General features: G+C 39.1%; 3 protein-coding genes across 6 annotated transcripts; 1 reads left to right on the top strand and 2 right to left on the bottom strand.

Moving 5' to 3' along the window:
• Nucleotides 1-245: 245 nt before the first annotated feature.
• On the bottom strand, nucleotides 246-3,290 carry LOC106742728 (protein sarah). Its single transcript, XM_014615934.1, has 5 exons — nucleotides 2,975-3,290; nucleotides 2,106-2,371; nucleotides 1,843-2,032; nucleotides 1,533-1,685; nucleotides 246-1,394 (listed from the first exon to the last, which is right to left on the bottom strand). The coding sequence occupies exons 2-5, from the start codon at nucleotides 2,361-2,363 to the stop codon at nucleotides 1,270-1,272; spliced, it is 726 nt and encodes a 241-aa protein (XP_014471420.1). The 5' UTR covers nucleotides 2,364-2,371; nucleotides 2,975-3,290; the 3' UTR covers nucleotides 246-1,269.
• Nucleotides 2,975-5,552, bottom strand: LOC106742729. 3 transcript variants are annotated; one of them, XM_014615937.1, is made up of 5 exons: nucleotides 5,079-5,550; nucleotides 4,847-5,006; nucleotides 4,501-4,580; nucleotides 4,330-4,434; nucleotides 2,975-4,246 (listed from the first exon to the last, which is right to left on the bottom strand). In XM_014615937.1, the coding sequence occupies exons 2-5, from the start codon at nucleotides 4,959-4,961 to the stop codon at nucleotides 3,965-3,967; spliced, it is 582 nt and encodes a 193-aa protein (XP_014471423.1). In that variant the 5' UTR covers nucleotides 4,962-5,006; nucleotides 5,079-5,550; the 3' UTR covers nucleotides 2,975-3,964. The 3 variants fall into 3 exon arrangements, with proteins under 3 accessions (XP_014471423.1, XP_014471421.1, XP_014471422.1); XM_014615935.1 differs by having other exon boundaries at nucleotides 4,847-5,552; XM_014615936.1 differs by having other exon boundaries at nucleotides 4,345-4,434; nucleotides 4,847-5,551.
• A 77-nt stretch (nucleotides 5,553-5,629) lies between these two features.
• Nucleotides 5,630-7,985, top strand: LOC106742727. Of its 2 annotated transcripts, none has more exons than XM_014615933.1 (5): nucleotides 5,630-5,789; nucleotides 6,276-6,563; nucleotides 6,634-6,802; nucleotides 6,940-7,143; nucleotides 7,214-7,985. In XM_014615933.1, exons 2-5 carry the CDS (start codon nucleotides 6,386-6,388, stop codon nucleotides 7,410-7,412), a joined length of 750 nt encoding a protein of 249 aa, XP_014471419.1. In that variant the 5' UTR covers nucleotides 5,630-5,789; nucleotides 6,276-6,385; the 3' UTR covers nucleotides 7,413-7,985. The 2 variants fall into 2 exon arrangements, with proteins under 2 accessions (XP_014471419.1, XP_014471418.1); XM_014615932.1 differs by having other exon boundaries at nucleotides 5,630-6,200.
• Nucleotides 7,986-13,199: the final 5,214 nt, after the last annotated feature.

Raw genomic sequence — 13,199 nt, 5'->3', positions numbered from 1 at the left:
TATAAAGCAAGGTGGATACTATATATAAAGTATTTATAAATATTCAACAATTATTTTTAGGTCACAGATCTTGCGTTAACAAGAATTTATACGTTTCACGAGAACATTATATACATATACACAATCACCACTGCCGCTGTGTGTAATCGGTAACGCTGATATGACCACATACGTACCATGATCTCTATCCTATCATTACTAACTCAATTCTCCAAGAGAGAGCAGAGCGGATAACAATAAGTTTCTTTTTTTTTTTTTTCGTAACTTCATTAACAAGAGACCATTTATAGGATAGCGTGTAATGTTAAAGCTAATGTGAACTAGCTTCCTACCGAAAACACAGAACGAAGAGAACGATAGTTTTTAGAACAGTACATTCGTATACACACACATATCACATACATATTAATGTCATATATCTCCCTAGATTTTTATTTTCTTTTTTTTTCGCATGCACGCAAAACTCAACTCGACACTCGACTGACGTAATCTCCAAAGCATCTTCTAAGAGAGAGAAGGAACAATCCAAAAATAAATAGAGGAGGAAGCCGTTGAACTCCGACCTTCTTATTATTATTATTATTTTTTTGATTCTGTCGATTAATTATTCTCTATAACGTTAGTTATCATCTCTGTGAATTCACAACAATACTGTTAAACATTACGTGCTGTTTAGAAGTACAAATAACACACACCGATAATGAGAGGTAGAACTGCAAAATCCCTTCGATCGTATCGCTGCCCTCCCCCTTCCGTCCCTCCCTCCCTCCCTCCACGATATTCTGGTTTCCGACAACATCTCACCGGCTCGGCTGTAATCTTCCATGATATAAAATCGTTAACGCTATTATCAACGAAACAACATGGGAACAATGTAGGCCAAGAACTATGCGAATCTGCCGAGTTAACTATTACCGTGAGAAACAAAGATTATACAAGGACACGCCGCGAATTCTCGACGGATGAACGCACAACTGAAATTCTATATATCTTCATCTGTATATAGCAACAAGTGATATTTATAGATCGCTGCTACCCACGGCCGGCTTTGTAAATACTCGTGCCGGGCCGCTGCGTCGTTGTCTGCGAGCCGTAATCTTTTTACAACGCATCCGCTTTCCGCTCACCCGGCAACACCAACCCCAAGCAATCGGTTGTAAATTGTTTCAGCTTTGTACGGTATAATAGTAATCTAATTTAAAGTTGCTTACTGGATGGCCTTCGGAGCGGCGCGTGACGAACTGAGACGCGAGCGAAAGGAGGAAAAAATTAGTGTTCGGGACAGCGCGTGTGCTGAATGCGAGGCGCATTTTTCGTCGGATTCGCGTTCTCGCAAACGTGCACCACTATGCCCGGCTGTCCCGAGCCCGCTGGATGCAATTCGTGACTTCCACCTGCAATATTGAAACATTGCTTATGTACACGTAGCTTTAGATACTAGATCTAGCGATTGCCACTACCTATCGTCTACGTCTCCTGCATATGATAAAATCTTTGTACAAAAGAACGAGATAATAAGAGATAATAGTAACCTGCGGATAAATTGGCTATAGCGGCTAATAGATCGTGATTGACGAGCGGCTCTCCTTCCTCACGTGGCTCCCAACCAACCGGCGGAGAAGCGGGAGGAGATATAAGGAACTGTTTGGTGAGCGCAGGTGGCTGAAGATGCTGATCTTCCATATCTGGAAAAGTTAATTGACACGATCCGATCAGTTGAATTATTCTTCGTCTCGAAAATATATTTTACATTTAAAATACATTGAAAATATATTTTACATTTTACACAAGTATACAAGCGTTTATGATGCTTAGTTTATGATATGCAGGTTGATTACAAACCTATGGGTGTCACAGGTTGTGCAAAATAACAATTGATATCAGTTTCTCCGAAATGTGTCTGATGCAACTGTAGTCTTGCATTTGCCGCAGCACTGGGAAAACTGTAGTTTACTCTCATCCTTCTGAAAGATCTAAAGTATTGAAATGTAGCATCTTCCCCAAATTGCTTGAAGAGATTTTCTATGGCTGGCTGTAAAAACATAAAATTATGACGAAAATTCCCCCGGTTGTTCATTATTATTTCACACTAATTTGTTTATTACCTTCAATTCTTCACCCTTGAAAACTCGAGGATCCACATTGGTAACAATTACAGAAGTTGGTAGATCTTCGTCGTGAACTAATTCATCGATGGATCTGATACTTGTGTCACCGATATGCCTTTCTCTATCAAATTCAAGCTGCAGTTGTTCAAAATTTGGATGTAAATTTGGAAGGCCATCTACTTCATTAATTATTATATTTTCAGATTCTTCTGGCTCCTCATCCTCTACTATCCCTATGCCGCGTTTTTCTTCCATTTTCTTTTCTACCATGTTTAAATTAACATTAAAATAGGACCATATGAATAGATAAATACTACAAAAGATAAAATTAATATTTAAAATTTGTTGATACTGTATAGTACACTACCTAAAAAAAAAAAAAAAAAAATATTAAGATAATGATAACGAACATGATTGTGTGAAATAAATAATAAAAATAAAGAAAGATAAAAGGAAAATCCATACATTTACAAAAAATTGCAAATTATGAAACCAAATTATTTATACAAACCACCACCATATGTAATTAGTAAAGATAGAATAAGACTTCACAAATGTGCAAAATTATTTTCGATAAATTTGATTAAACTGTCAATATATATATAACTATTCACCACATCGGAATTTATTTTCGGAGCACGCATCTTGACGTTGGAATACTAACAATCGGTGGAAACAACAAGCACGCGAATATGGATTCCTCTTATTGGTCGTACAAGTGTCATCATGTCAATGAATCAAGTTCATTAATAGCAATGTAAAGCGAATGAAATAATGCGTATGTACGATCTCGTCGTAAATGTTACAGTGTAGCACTCGTATAGAAAAACGTTGTAAGCACTGATGATGCGAGACGTCTTTCTCACCTGACACGATCCCTAACGGGAAAGAGACCAGACACCAATAGATGTTTATAAAACGCTGGCTGACGCGCTTAGTCACAGATATTTCGTTACATGCGCAACATCTACTCCATCATAACAAATTTAATCGTCTCGTCACTCCGATATCAGCATCCTTAGGAGATTCACTACCACCGCGGTCCGTCGATGCGTGTTCGCTATTTCATCACTGTTGTTATAAGGTAACCGCGCGTCATCGTTGACTTTACGACAACAGGAACAGCGGACGCATTGGGTTCGCGCGTTGTATCCGTATCCCAGTCCGATCGAATGCCATGGCCGTGAAGCGGGTTAGGTTACGTTAGGTGATGCTGGCAGGAGTGTAAACTGTTGAGAATTAATTGCACGACATCGTATATTTCATATCAACATCTTTATTCAACGCTCTAATTGGCTGTCAAATAGAGAATTTCTAGGATCCTTAGGACTTCTCGCGCAGCAACTGTTACAAATTTCCTATTTATTAGATAATTAAAATACGTGATAAATTCTCTTTGTTGAGGGCGTATTTGAAAATATCTGTAACTGCTGCCTGTAATGCACGTATCAGACTACGAATTAGGATTGAGACCGTATTAAATATTGGTCAATCAGAACAAGATTCACTAAATTAGAGTTTAGTGAATTTTGCTCTAGTTAAATTTCAATCCAATATCAATCCTAATCGCATATGATCAATATGATCTTGTTTTCATTATGACTGACTTTTTAAAAGCACACGATCGATGATCGAGGCTTATCTCTTGTCCACAATCTTGCTTTAAAATATAAGCAATAAGCAAATTGACCAACGATGATCGATTAGTCTTCGAATAGACATTGACAATATTGAGATTTTTCCATATTTGCTATTTCCATATCTACCATTTCTACTATTTTCCATAATGCTCTCTTAACTTTAGCTGATTTATTTTTAATCATGACTAGTCGCTTTATTTCTGATAGCATTTCTACTCATTCTTCATTAAGATTTTGCATCTCATCATAATCACTTTTTGTATACATATATCGTATATTGCATGTATTGCATACTGCGATTAGTTTTAATACATCTTCTGTTGCAGATGTTTGTTTTTCTACTTCTGTGAAACATTCTTTAGAACTTTCTTCACTTGAGTCCGATATTTTCATAGAAAGATCTGGGCTGATTTTGTCATCAGACACTTGATGACATTCATTGTCTAAAACTGTCTTTGAAACTGATTTGTGATTTTTAACATTTCTTTTTTTATCAACCTGCAAGCATAAATTTCATTAGTGATTTCCACAATTGAAAATGTAACTTTAAGATAATGTGAGTAACAAAAAAATAAATGTACATAAGAGGTAAATACGTTGTTAAAAATTGTTGGGATTGCATGCTGCTTTAGTTTTCGCTTTCCATCAATGCCAGATTTCTCCCACATATTAGCAGAAAAGTGTACCTACATATGTGTGAAACAAAAGTTTGTTTTTCATTTCATTACAAAGTGAAATTCTTGATCTTTTACCTCACATATAAACCAATTCTTCGAGGAATTCGAATCATGTCTCCCAATAATAGCAGTCCATAATGCTATTTTGGCAGGATCTGCGGGAAACGAGTAAAATGAAAAGCCTTTCTGATAAAAATTTTTGCATTGTGGAACACAACAAATTAACATTTTGTAACCTGGAAATTTATATTTTATTATATTATTTTATAAGATTTTTTTTTTCAGCTATTGTTCAGTATAAAATGTGAGGTAAGATGATAATTTTTATAACGAATATGACTTTTTGTAACATCATAATTTTTTACTGAATTGATTTTTCTTATTTTACCTTGTAAACCATATACAGAATAATTTTACTTACTTCTATTTTCAATTTGTAACCAAACAATGACAACTCTAGATTTGCTTGTTTTTACTGTACGAGAAATGCAGAAGAACTGAATTGAACTATAACGGACAAGTACACTGATTAGCATTAAAGCCAGCGCCACATGATGCTTGTTTTCGTGCTGGATTGCTTGCTGGATAGAAATACTGCGTTTTGATTGGTGTATTGTCATCTATTTTTGGAAATGAAGAATAATTCAACTGACCGGAGCGTGTCAATTAACTTTTCCAGATATGGAAGATCAGCATCTTCAGCCACTTGCGCTCACCAAACAGTTCCTTATATCTCCTCCCGCTTCTCCGCCGGCTGGCTTGATATAAATTTAAAAACTAGGGAAATTAACTGCTTTCTGGTTTCACTTTTCACTTTGGGTGGGAATTTCTATTCGTGAAGTGTACACACTAGCTTGAGTTCAAAATATAAGCAGCAGTAACTGTCTTGTGTGATAAAGAGATGCCATGTTACTTTTAGTATTTACACAGAATTTGTAATTTTTTAAAAAATGATGAGCACCGTAATTTATTTTCGTATATGTGTGCATGTTAAAGTTACTTTGTAACTTTATATGTAAATAGTAATTCACTCATTTTTATAAGTAGTTACATTTGCATATAAGCGGTTATATATGTGGCGGTCGAGTCTCGCCCGCCGTCACCGGCGGCGCCACCGTCCAGAGCGGCCTCGCGCATGAGGAAGCAAGTTCTGCAACCGCTCCCGGTCTTCTGACCGGCGCCAGCGCCACCCGATTTTTCCGGCGCGTCGCGCGCACCGCCGGAACCACGAGAGTGTCACGCGACCCCGCCGGCCAACCACGCGTTCCGTAGCGCGATCGCGTTTTGTTTTCGAAAACGTCCCGGCGGTCGTGCCAGGATCCCGGATCGCTCTCTTCCCTCTCGGGCTCGGGACGGACGTGCTCGTGAGTACTCCCCGGTGTTCACCCATGTGCGTTCCGCGTCCCGCGAGCGACATCCCTGTGGCACGCGTCGTCCTCGTAACGCCTTTCGTCGCCGATCGCCGTCGCGACCGTCGCCCTAGCGACGCATTGAGCGGCCTGCGCTTCGTATCTATCTCCGCGTGAGAGAACGAGGAGCCGGCTTCGCGTCCCAGCGAGCTGAGCTCCCACTGTAAATAGCGTTCCGATTTCTGCGTCCCGCGCCGCGGCCATTTTTGTTCTCGCGCGACCATCTCATTGTGCATCGCACCCATTTCGTTCTGCGTTGCGGCCATTTTGTTCTCGCGCGACCACAGCGTTTAGCGTCGCGGCCACTTCCGTTCTATGCCGCTTTCCATAGTTTTAGCTCAACATTTTCATTTGTTACGTTTACGAGTTAGTACTTATCTAGAAAATACAGCTGCACGTGAGTAGTCGTAAGGACTCCGCTTTATTAACGCTCACCCACAGGGCTACCCGTACTGGAGATCTTCCTCTCCTCTTCATTCAGCACGCGCGGTGGCCACAGGCCATACCGTGCCTCTCCCCCCCCCCCCTTACATATACATAACACACATACGATGGAGTTTGACAAGTTAGAACAATGTATCAAAAGTCTAAACGAAGCAGTGAGTGAGTTTCCGATCGGTGCGGTTTCGCTGGAGGATTATGAACCTATCGAGAAGAAGATCCAAGTGACAAGGGAATCGCTGATGCGTTTGAATGCCAGGTTATTAATGCTTAGAGCAAAATCCAAACGTATGTCATTGATATTAGATAGTATGCACAGTTTACGAGTTGACCTAAAATCTCTTATGTGATATTGTAGATTATACGAGACATGAAAAATTGAGAGGCACTGAAGAAGAACTTGGAGAAGCGCTCCAAAGGATCATAAGCGACACACTTATAAACCACGGAGCGATCAAGCTGTGTCTTCATAGTGCAACCATTGTTTCTATTCTCAACAATAAGGAAGGCAATGAAGAACATCAGAAGTGAGAGACTCTTTTGATAGTTGTTAACTGAAATTATATATAAATATAATAATATATAAATTGATATTGAAAGATGCTGAAACAGTTAGATAAGAAATATACTGAAAAATAGAACTCTTATGTTTTGTTTGCTTCAGGAAACTCTGTGCTTACATGAGTAAGTTATTCATTGTCAATGATAATATTATATCCATTCAACAGTCCATTGAGGAAGCATTTGAAACACAGTTAAATCTAAAAGTGGAGTGTCAAAAGGCCCTGAATGATTATAAGAATTTTCTAAAGGAACAGAAGGAGATACAAAATAGAAAATTGCAGGAAACATGTCCAGATATTGCAAGGTGAGCAAACTTGCTAATGGAATAGTTCATCTTGTACCATACGTCCTTATGTTTATAATTTCTTTTTCAGAAATAAAAGTCGAATGGAAAATACTTTACGAAAGATTAATATAATGAAGAAACTCATTCGAAATTTCATAGCAGCATCTAATTTTATGTTAACAAAGCAGCCATTATTATTAGAAATGTTGGAAAAACATAGAGAATTGTTAAACGTTGAAACAATATTAAAGATGACTCAAGATGAACAAAATATCAAACATGTATAAGAGAGGAAGAAAGAGAGAGACAAAAAATATTTTAAAAATCGGAAATTTCGAAAAGAGAAAATACGCAGGAATTCATTAAGAATTTTTTTTTCTGTTTTCTTACTCGCTAAGCGCAATAGACACAACACATATTTACAAGAATAAGCTTCCGCGCAAATCTGAATGTCTTTTTCATATTTTTTTTTTCTTTTTTTTTTCTTTCTTTAAGTTCCTCTATTAAAGCGCCTTGTCAGACGGTTTTTTTTGTATGAGTTAATCTTTAAATAAAGCATAATCGATATTGTATATAAGTTAAAAATTAGGATATATATAGTAATCACAGCTTACGTATATATAGTAAAATTTCACTAGGGGAGAGAGATGTACACATTCACATTTTTAAAATCGGTGTACCGAGAGACTCGCTACATTCTTCGTACGATTAACTCGCGTATAATATGTATAATATAACCACCGCGCGCGTGCGCGGTAAAAATGCAAATTGTAAGAATCGGGTTATTTTTTTTTTTTTTCATGGTCCGGTGTGTATGTATGTCGTTCAGTCTCATTATACATTACGTTCGCTTTTCTGTTTTTCTTATGTAGACCACTCTCCTCTTCCACAATCATCTCTATATATATGCGTAAACACACATATAATTCACAGTAGTGGTACTAAAACAATTTAATCACTATTTACACAAGTTTGTCGGTTTCGGATAGATCAGATCAAGACGAGTGGAAAGAAAACGAATCCGTTTGAATGCCACGAGAGGAACCGCAGCGGAGCCGCTGCGTTTCGCATTATATGCCCACCACAGAGGACGGGGTGTATCATCCGCGGGATCCTGTCGGGATCGGCTTTTACGGTTGTCTGACGAAATATAAATGGGAATGCGATCTCGCGGAGAACGCGTATGTATTACTACTCCTAGAAGTCCGCAGTTTCTACACAGATTATTTCATGCCTCGCTCCGTTAGCTTCCTCGTAAAGAACATGTCCGTTTCTCAGTGTATGTGTGTGTGTATGTGTGTGTAACACGCTCTCTATTACATTAGAATAAAATTATTACGATAAGGATACTAGTCACATACCGAATAATAAAAATGTCATAATAAGTCGCGTTTGTTGAGACGTTAATTAATCATGTACACGCACGTATACACGCAAATGAATTTAGCGCATGGACGCTCTGCGTACATGTTGCTTTTCACCATTCCTCCTCTTTGCTCTTCTCGTTCCCAGTATCCCATCGCGTTCACGCGTGTGTCTGCGTGTGCCGTGTGTCCGACGCGTTGCAAGAACACAAGCTCGCAACGCGGATCCGCGCTACCTATACGTGTTATCCAGTTCATATGCTGCAATTGTCTCTCATGAATAATTTCCACATGCTTTTCCATATGCTTTAATATTAAACACACACGCACACACCCAACGCGCGCGCATGGCACCCACCGACGTTCGCTTGAGAGCTGCCAATTCCATGAAAGAACACGCGATTTGTCATCGTCGTGGCAATCGGCAATTTTATTCTTCAACAATGATTCACCCATTAAAACAATATACGAACGTATAATAAGTCTGAGAATGTATAGTCTACAATATAAGCCTCACTATGCGACGTTACTCTCGTTTTTCCTCAGAGACGACGAGAGAGAGAGAGAGAGAGAGAGAGAGAGAGAGAGAGAGACGCTTCATGTAGCATCGACTATTAACTTAATCTCAAGAGCTCCACAGTCGACAGTTCTCTGGCTCTTCGCCGATCGTTGATCTACCGTAACCAAAACTTTTCACGATAGACGAGGGAAAATTCGCAGACATGTTGCTCGATTTCTCCCGAGAGAGAACCTTTCGCGTGTGTAACAGGACAATAATTACGCAACCTCGTCTCCACAGATGCGTGCCGATATATGCATATTTATCATCCTTCTCCTCGCCGTCGATCTCGGTGAGTCGGGGAATGAAAGACACGAGGATACACCGATCCTGGTCCGATCTATTTTCGCACCAATTTACAAATATGTAAAAAAGAAAAGGGAAAGGAAATTCGTCGTCATTCTCGGACGAATGAAGACGATCGTTTAGATTACAACAAGCCTTAATTCCACATCCTAAGCGCACGTATGCAACAATCGCTTCTCCCCGTGCAAGGTATGTATATATGTGTCTCTCTCTATTTAAGAGGGAGGAATGGAAAGGAAGGTATGTGAGTGTGTTGTACCGCGTATATACATACCGTCTACAATGTCCGAGGAGAAACGAGGATTCGCTCACAACCATACTTAACCAGCAGTCAGTCGTGTTATATTAAAAATCGTGACTTCGCGCTTGAAAAATCGGCTAAAAAACTACGGGCTAAACTTTGCAACATGGTTGCAGCAGAATATTTATTTNGTTATGTATGTCTTACCATTCCCTAGATCAAGAATTGCACAATTTTCAACTTTACTTATATATATATATATATATATATATATATATATATATACATACACACACACACACACACGCACACACACATACGCCAACATGGACTCAGCGGCAGGACAGTGATATAAATACGGAGACTGCTCGCGGTTCTCTATCAACTTCTCGCGCGTGCACGCACGCACGTCTTCTCTTCGCGTCTCTTCTTCGAGGGATTACAACATGCGCCGGTACTTTCCCGCACGCTGGATCACGCAAACCATCATTCTCGCGGGGACGACTCGCAGACGCGTTATGAATAATCGCGCGGCTTCTTTCTTAACACTTCTCTTTCTCTTATGTACAGTGGGACACAATATTACAACTTACGCGCAAAAAAAAAACCACGAATCAGCTCGTTAAAAGCGCCTTCGGAGCTAGTTAATTTGTTGACGTCGCTTCTTCTCGACTCGTTCTCTTTCCACACACGCAGCATCATCATGTACACGCGGATACCTCACTGTCAGACATTCATCGGGCATCCGCGCTGACCACTCACTCTCTTTCTTTCTTTCTTTTTTTTGCCGTTTACACATATAAACTGTAGGATGTACAGGTAGGATGACAGTGTCTTGGTTGTACCGACGATCAACACGTCGCGGCACAAGCTTTACAAAAGGAACGATATTCTCGGTGCTTCCAATGGGAAGATACAAATAATAAGAGAGAGAGAGAGAAAGAAAGAGAGAGAGAGAGGAGGGGGGAGGGTTAGTTCACAGAATACAACCTAAATTCTGATCTCTATTTTAAGCGTATCACTTTTCGAGACGTCCGACGGCGGGTGTACACTCTCCCTCTCTTTCGCCCTTTGTTCGTTTTGGTCGTGCGAGTCACACGCACGACGCCGAGTGTACAGTGCGACCTATCGACACGCAATAGCTCCGTAAGTACATGGGTTTCTGTCGTCGGACGCGCTTACTCAGATTACTACTCGCGTGGTCAACGCGCACGGGCGTGTATTTTGCGTTCTCTCTCTCTTCTTCCTTTTTAACAAGGTACGATTTTTACGTATGTGCGCACGTATCTCTCGGGAAGTGGTGGTGGTGCGAAGTTCGTCAGACAGACTAGTAGATAAGAGTGGACACCTTTGGACATGACACACGGGTCTCACGTTCATCGCCTCCTCGCGCGAGTCTTCGTCGTTTGATCCGCCGCCGCTCGTCGTGCCTTCCTGCAAAAAGAAACGGACAGGTCTGAGTGATGATTCCCGGCGCCCGAAACGGGATTTTGAGATCTTGCGCGTGTGGAAGGAATCTCACGGCAATTTCTGCGCTTAAAGTCGAATCGCCCGATTTTGTTTCTTTCTTTCTTTTCTCAGTTTGACCGTCATTTGTAATTTTTATTCTTCTACACTTATATCTTCTTTCTAACAGTACCCTTTATTTACTGTTCGTTTTGATTTTTCTCATGTCTAATTCACATCTTTAGAGGATAAACTTTAGAGAATATTAATATCCAGGAAAGAGAAAAAATCTCGATGAAAAAATTTCGTTCAAAATGATGAGAAAATGGTTGGAAATTCACTTTTTGATCATGATTTCATCATTTTCTCGTCATTTTCACTTCACTTTGATCTAATCGTGATTTTCTCTTCTACCTGGACGAACACTCTTATCTATCTTTCTCTTTGTAACGTAATCGGAACTCATGAATTTTCCAACACTACTCTTTGTTATTCATTTTAATTTTTCCCATATTTAACTCATGTCCTTAGAGGGTACACTTCAGAATATTAATACTCAGGAAAAACAGAAAATCGCAATGATATTTAAATGGCGAGTAAACCCAAACAGAACAAAAAGTCATAATAACGTAAAAATAACAATAAAACGTTTTCTAATGGTCATTTTTTTATTACGACAGAAAATTGATAAAATTATGACTTTGGAATATATAATTTTTTCCAAATAAACTATTTATTCAATATATTTAAGTTGCACATATTAGTAACTATATACAAAATTGTTCATGCAAACAATATTCTATTTATTGTAATTACAATTTTGTTTATATATAGTTAATTAAAATTACAAGTTAAAATTACCATAATTCTAAATACAAGTAAAACTTTCTTGCAATAGCAATTTATTTGTAAGGAATAGTTGCGCATTTTTAGGCTGCATTCCAATATTCACTGCCAGTTATCTAAAAATCTGCAATAACATGAACTGTAAGTATTCAGTACTGGCAGTGAATATCGGAACGTAGCCTTTAGAAGAAATATAAGCAGTATGGATGACTTAAAGGCATTCAATGTCCCATGAATAAAGAAATCATTAACAAGTCATGATGCAGTCACGATAAAACAATAAATTATTGCTCTACTTAAAATATTAAATGACATCACTTTGATTTTCTATAAATAATTACTTTTTGACGTCATCTTTATGTCATTTCGACTTTTATATGACTTTTTGTTCTGCCTGAGAATGATTATGAAAAAAAACTTACTTTTCAATTACGATTCGATCATTTACTCATCATTTTGATATCATTCTGATGTAACTTTCTCTTCCACTTGAGCAAATGTTTTTACTTTTCTCCCCGTAACGTAATCGGAACTCTAAATTTTTCCCGGAACTTACTTGATCGTTCGATCAACACGGCAACTCAGCTTCCAGGGCCCTCGCTCTCCCATGTCTCCCTCGAGTTCGCATATATTTTTTCATCTCAAGTGTCTCTCGTAGGAATCTTCTCTGCTCCTCCCTATAATGCTCTCCTCTCCTCACGACACCATGGGGAATAACGATTGAGTAAGTTCGCAGCGGAGATCGTCATTACAGTTGAATCTTTTACATTATTGCTCCATCATTAACACTGTGCTCGAGTTTTTCTCTCTTTCTTCGGCTGCACTTCCTTCCTTTCGTTTCCAGACCAATTTTTCCAAGTTATTCTGTTTCCCCTTTTCTCGTCTTGTTTTTTTTATTTTTCGCACGCAGCAGCTCCTCGTCGCTTCGTCGAAGAACATCGAAATAGATTTGGAGCGCGGATCGGTTAGCTCCTCTCTCTCATCCATCTCTCGTTCATTGAGAATTATCGCGATGACACGTATGGAGCAAGAAACAAGTACTGTCCACGAAGAAATGCACTCTCTTCGGTGGAGGAGAATTCGTATCGAAAGAAATCGTGTTTCCTTTTCTTTTTGCTCCTCTCTCCTTTTTTTCCGCGTTCCTTCTTCCTTCCGTTTTCCTTCTCGTTTCGTCTAACTGATATACACACTGGCGGAGCACGAATCGACTGCGGTGTCACGTAATTTCAACTTGTTCGCATTTTTACATGCTACTAAACTTTCATTATATACGCTAGAGTCTACAAGACAGAAAAACCTTACTTCATCGATA

Source organism: Dinoponera quadriceps, unplaced genomic scaffold (assembly GCF_001313825.1).
Source record: "Dinoponera quadriceps isolate SergipeBrazil2010 unplaced genomic scaffold, ASM131382v1 scaffold589, whole genome shotgun sequence".
Classification (NCBI taxonomy): Eukaryota; Metazoa; Arthropoda; class Insecta; order Hymenoptera; family Formicidae; genus Dinoponera; species Dinoponera quadriceps.
The sequence above is the reverse complement of the archived record's forward strand: the minus strand, read 5'-3'. Positions and strand labels throughout refer to the sequence as shown.

Coding starts and splice junctions, on each gene's coding strand:
- LOC106742728 (XM_014615934.1), bottom strand. CDS start 2,363: ATGGAAGAAAAACGCGGCATAGGGATAGTAGAGGATGAGGAGCCAGAA. Junction 2,033..2,105: donor TCAAGGGTGAAGAATTGAAG/GTAATAAACAAA, acceptor ATGTTTTTACAG/CCAGCCATAGAAAATCTCTT. Junction 1,686..1,842: donor ACAACCTGTGACACCCATAG/GTTTGTAATCAA, acceptor TAACTTTTCCAG/ATATGGAAGATCAGCATCTT.
- LOC106742729 (XM_014615935.1), bottom strand. CDS start 5,045: ATGACAATACACCAATCAAAACGCAGTATTTCTATCCAGCAAGCAATC. Junction 4,581..4,846: donor GTTACAAATTGAAAATAGAA/GTAAGTAAAATT, acceptor CGTTTCCCGCAG/ATCCTGCCAAAATAGCATTA. Junction 4,247..4,329: donor ACAACGTATTTACCTCTTAT/GTACATTTATTT, acceptor TTATGCTTGCAG/GTTGATAAAAAAAGAAATGT.
- LOC106742727 (XM_014615933.1), top strand. CDS start 6,386: ATGGAGTTTGACAAGTTAGAACAATGTATCAAAAGTCTAAACGAAGCA. Junction 6,564..6,633: donor GCTTAGAGCAAAATCCAAAC/GTATGTCATTGA, acceptor GTGATATTGTAG/ATTATACGAGACATGAAAAA. Junction 6,803..6,939: donor GGCAATGAAGAACATCAGAA/GTGAGAGACTCT, acceptor TGTTTGCTTCAG/GAAACTCTGTGCTTACATGA.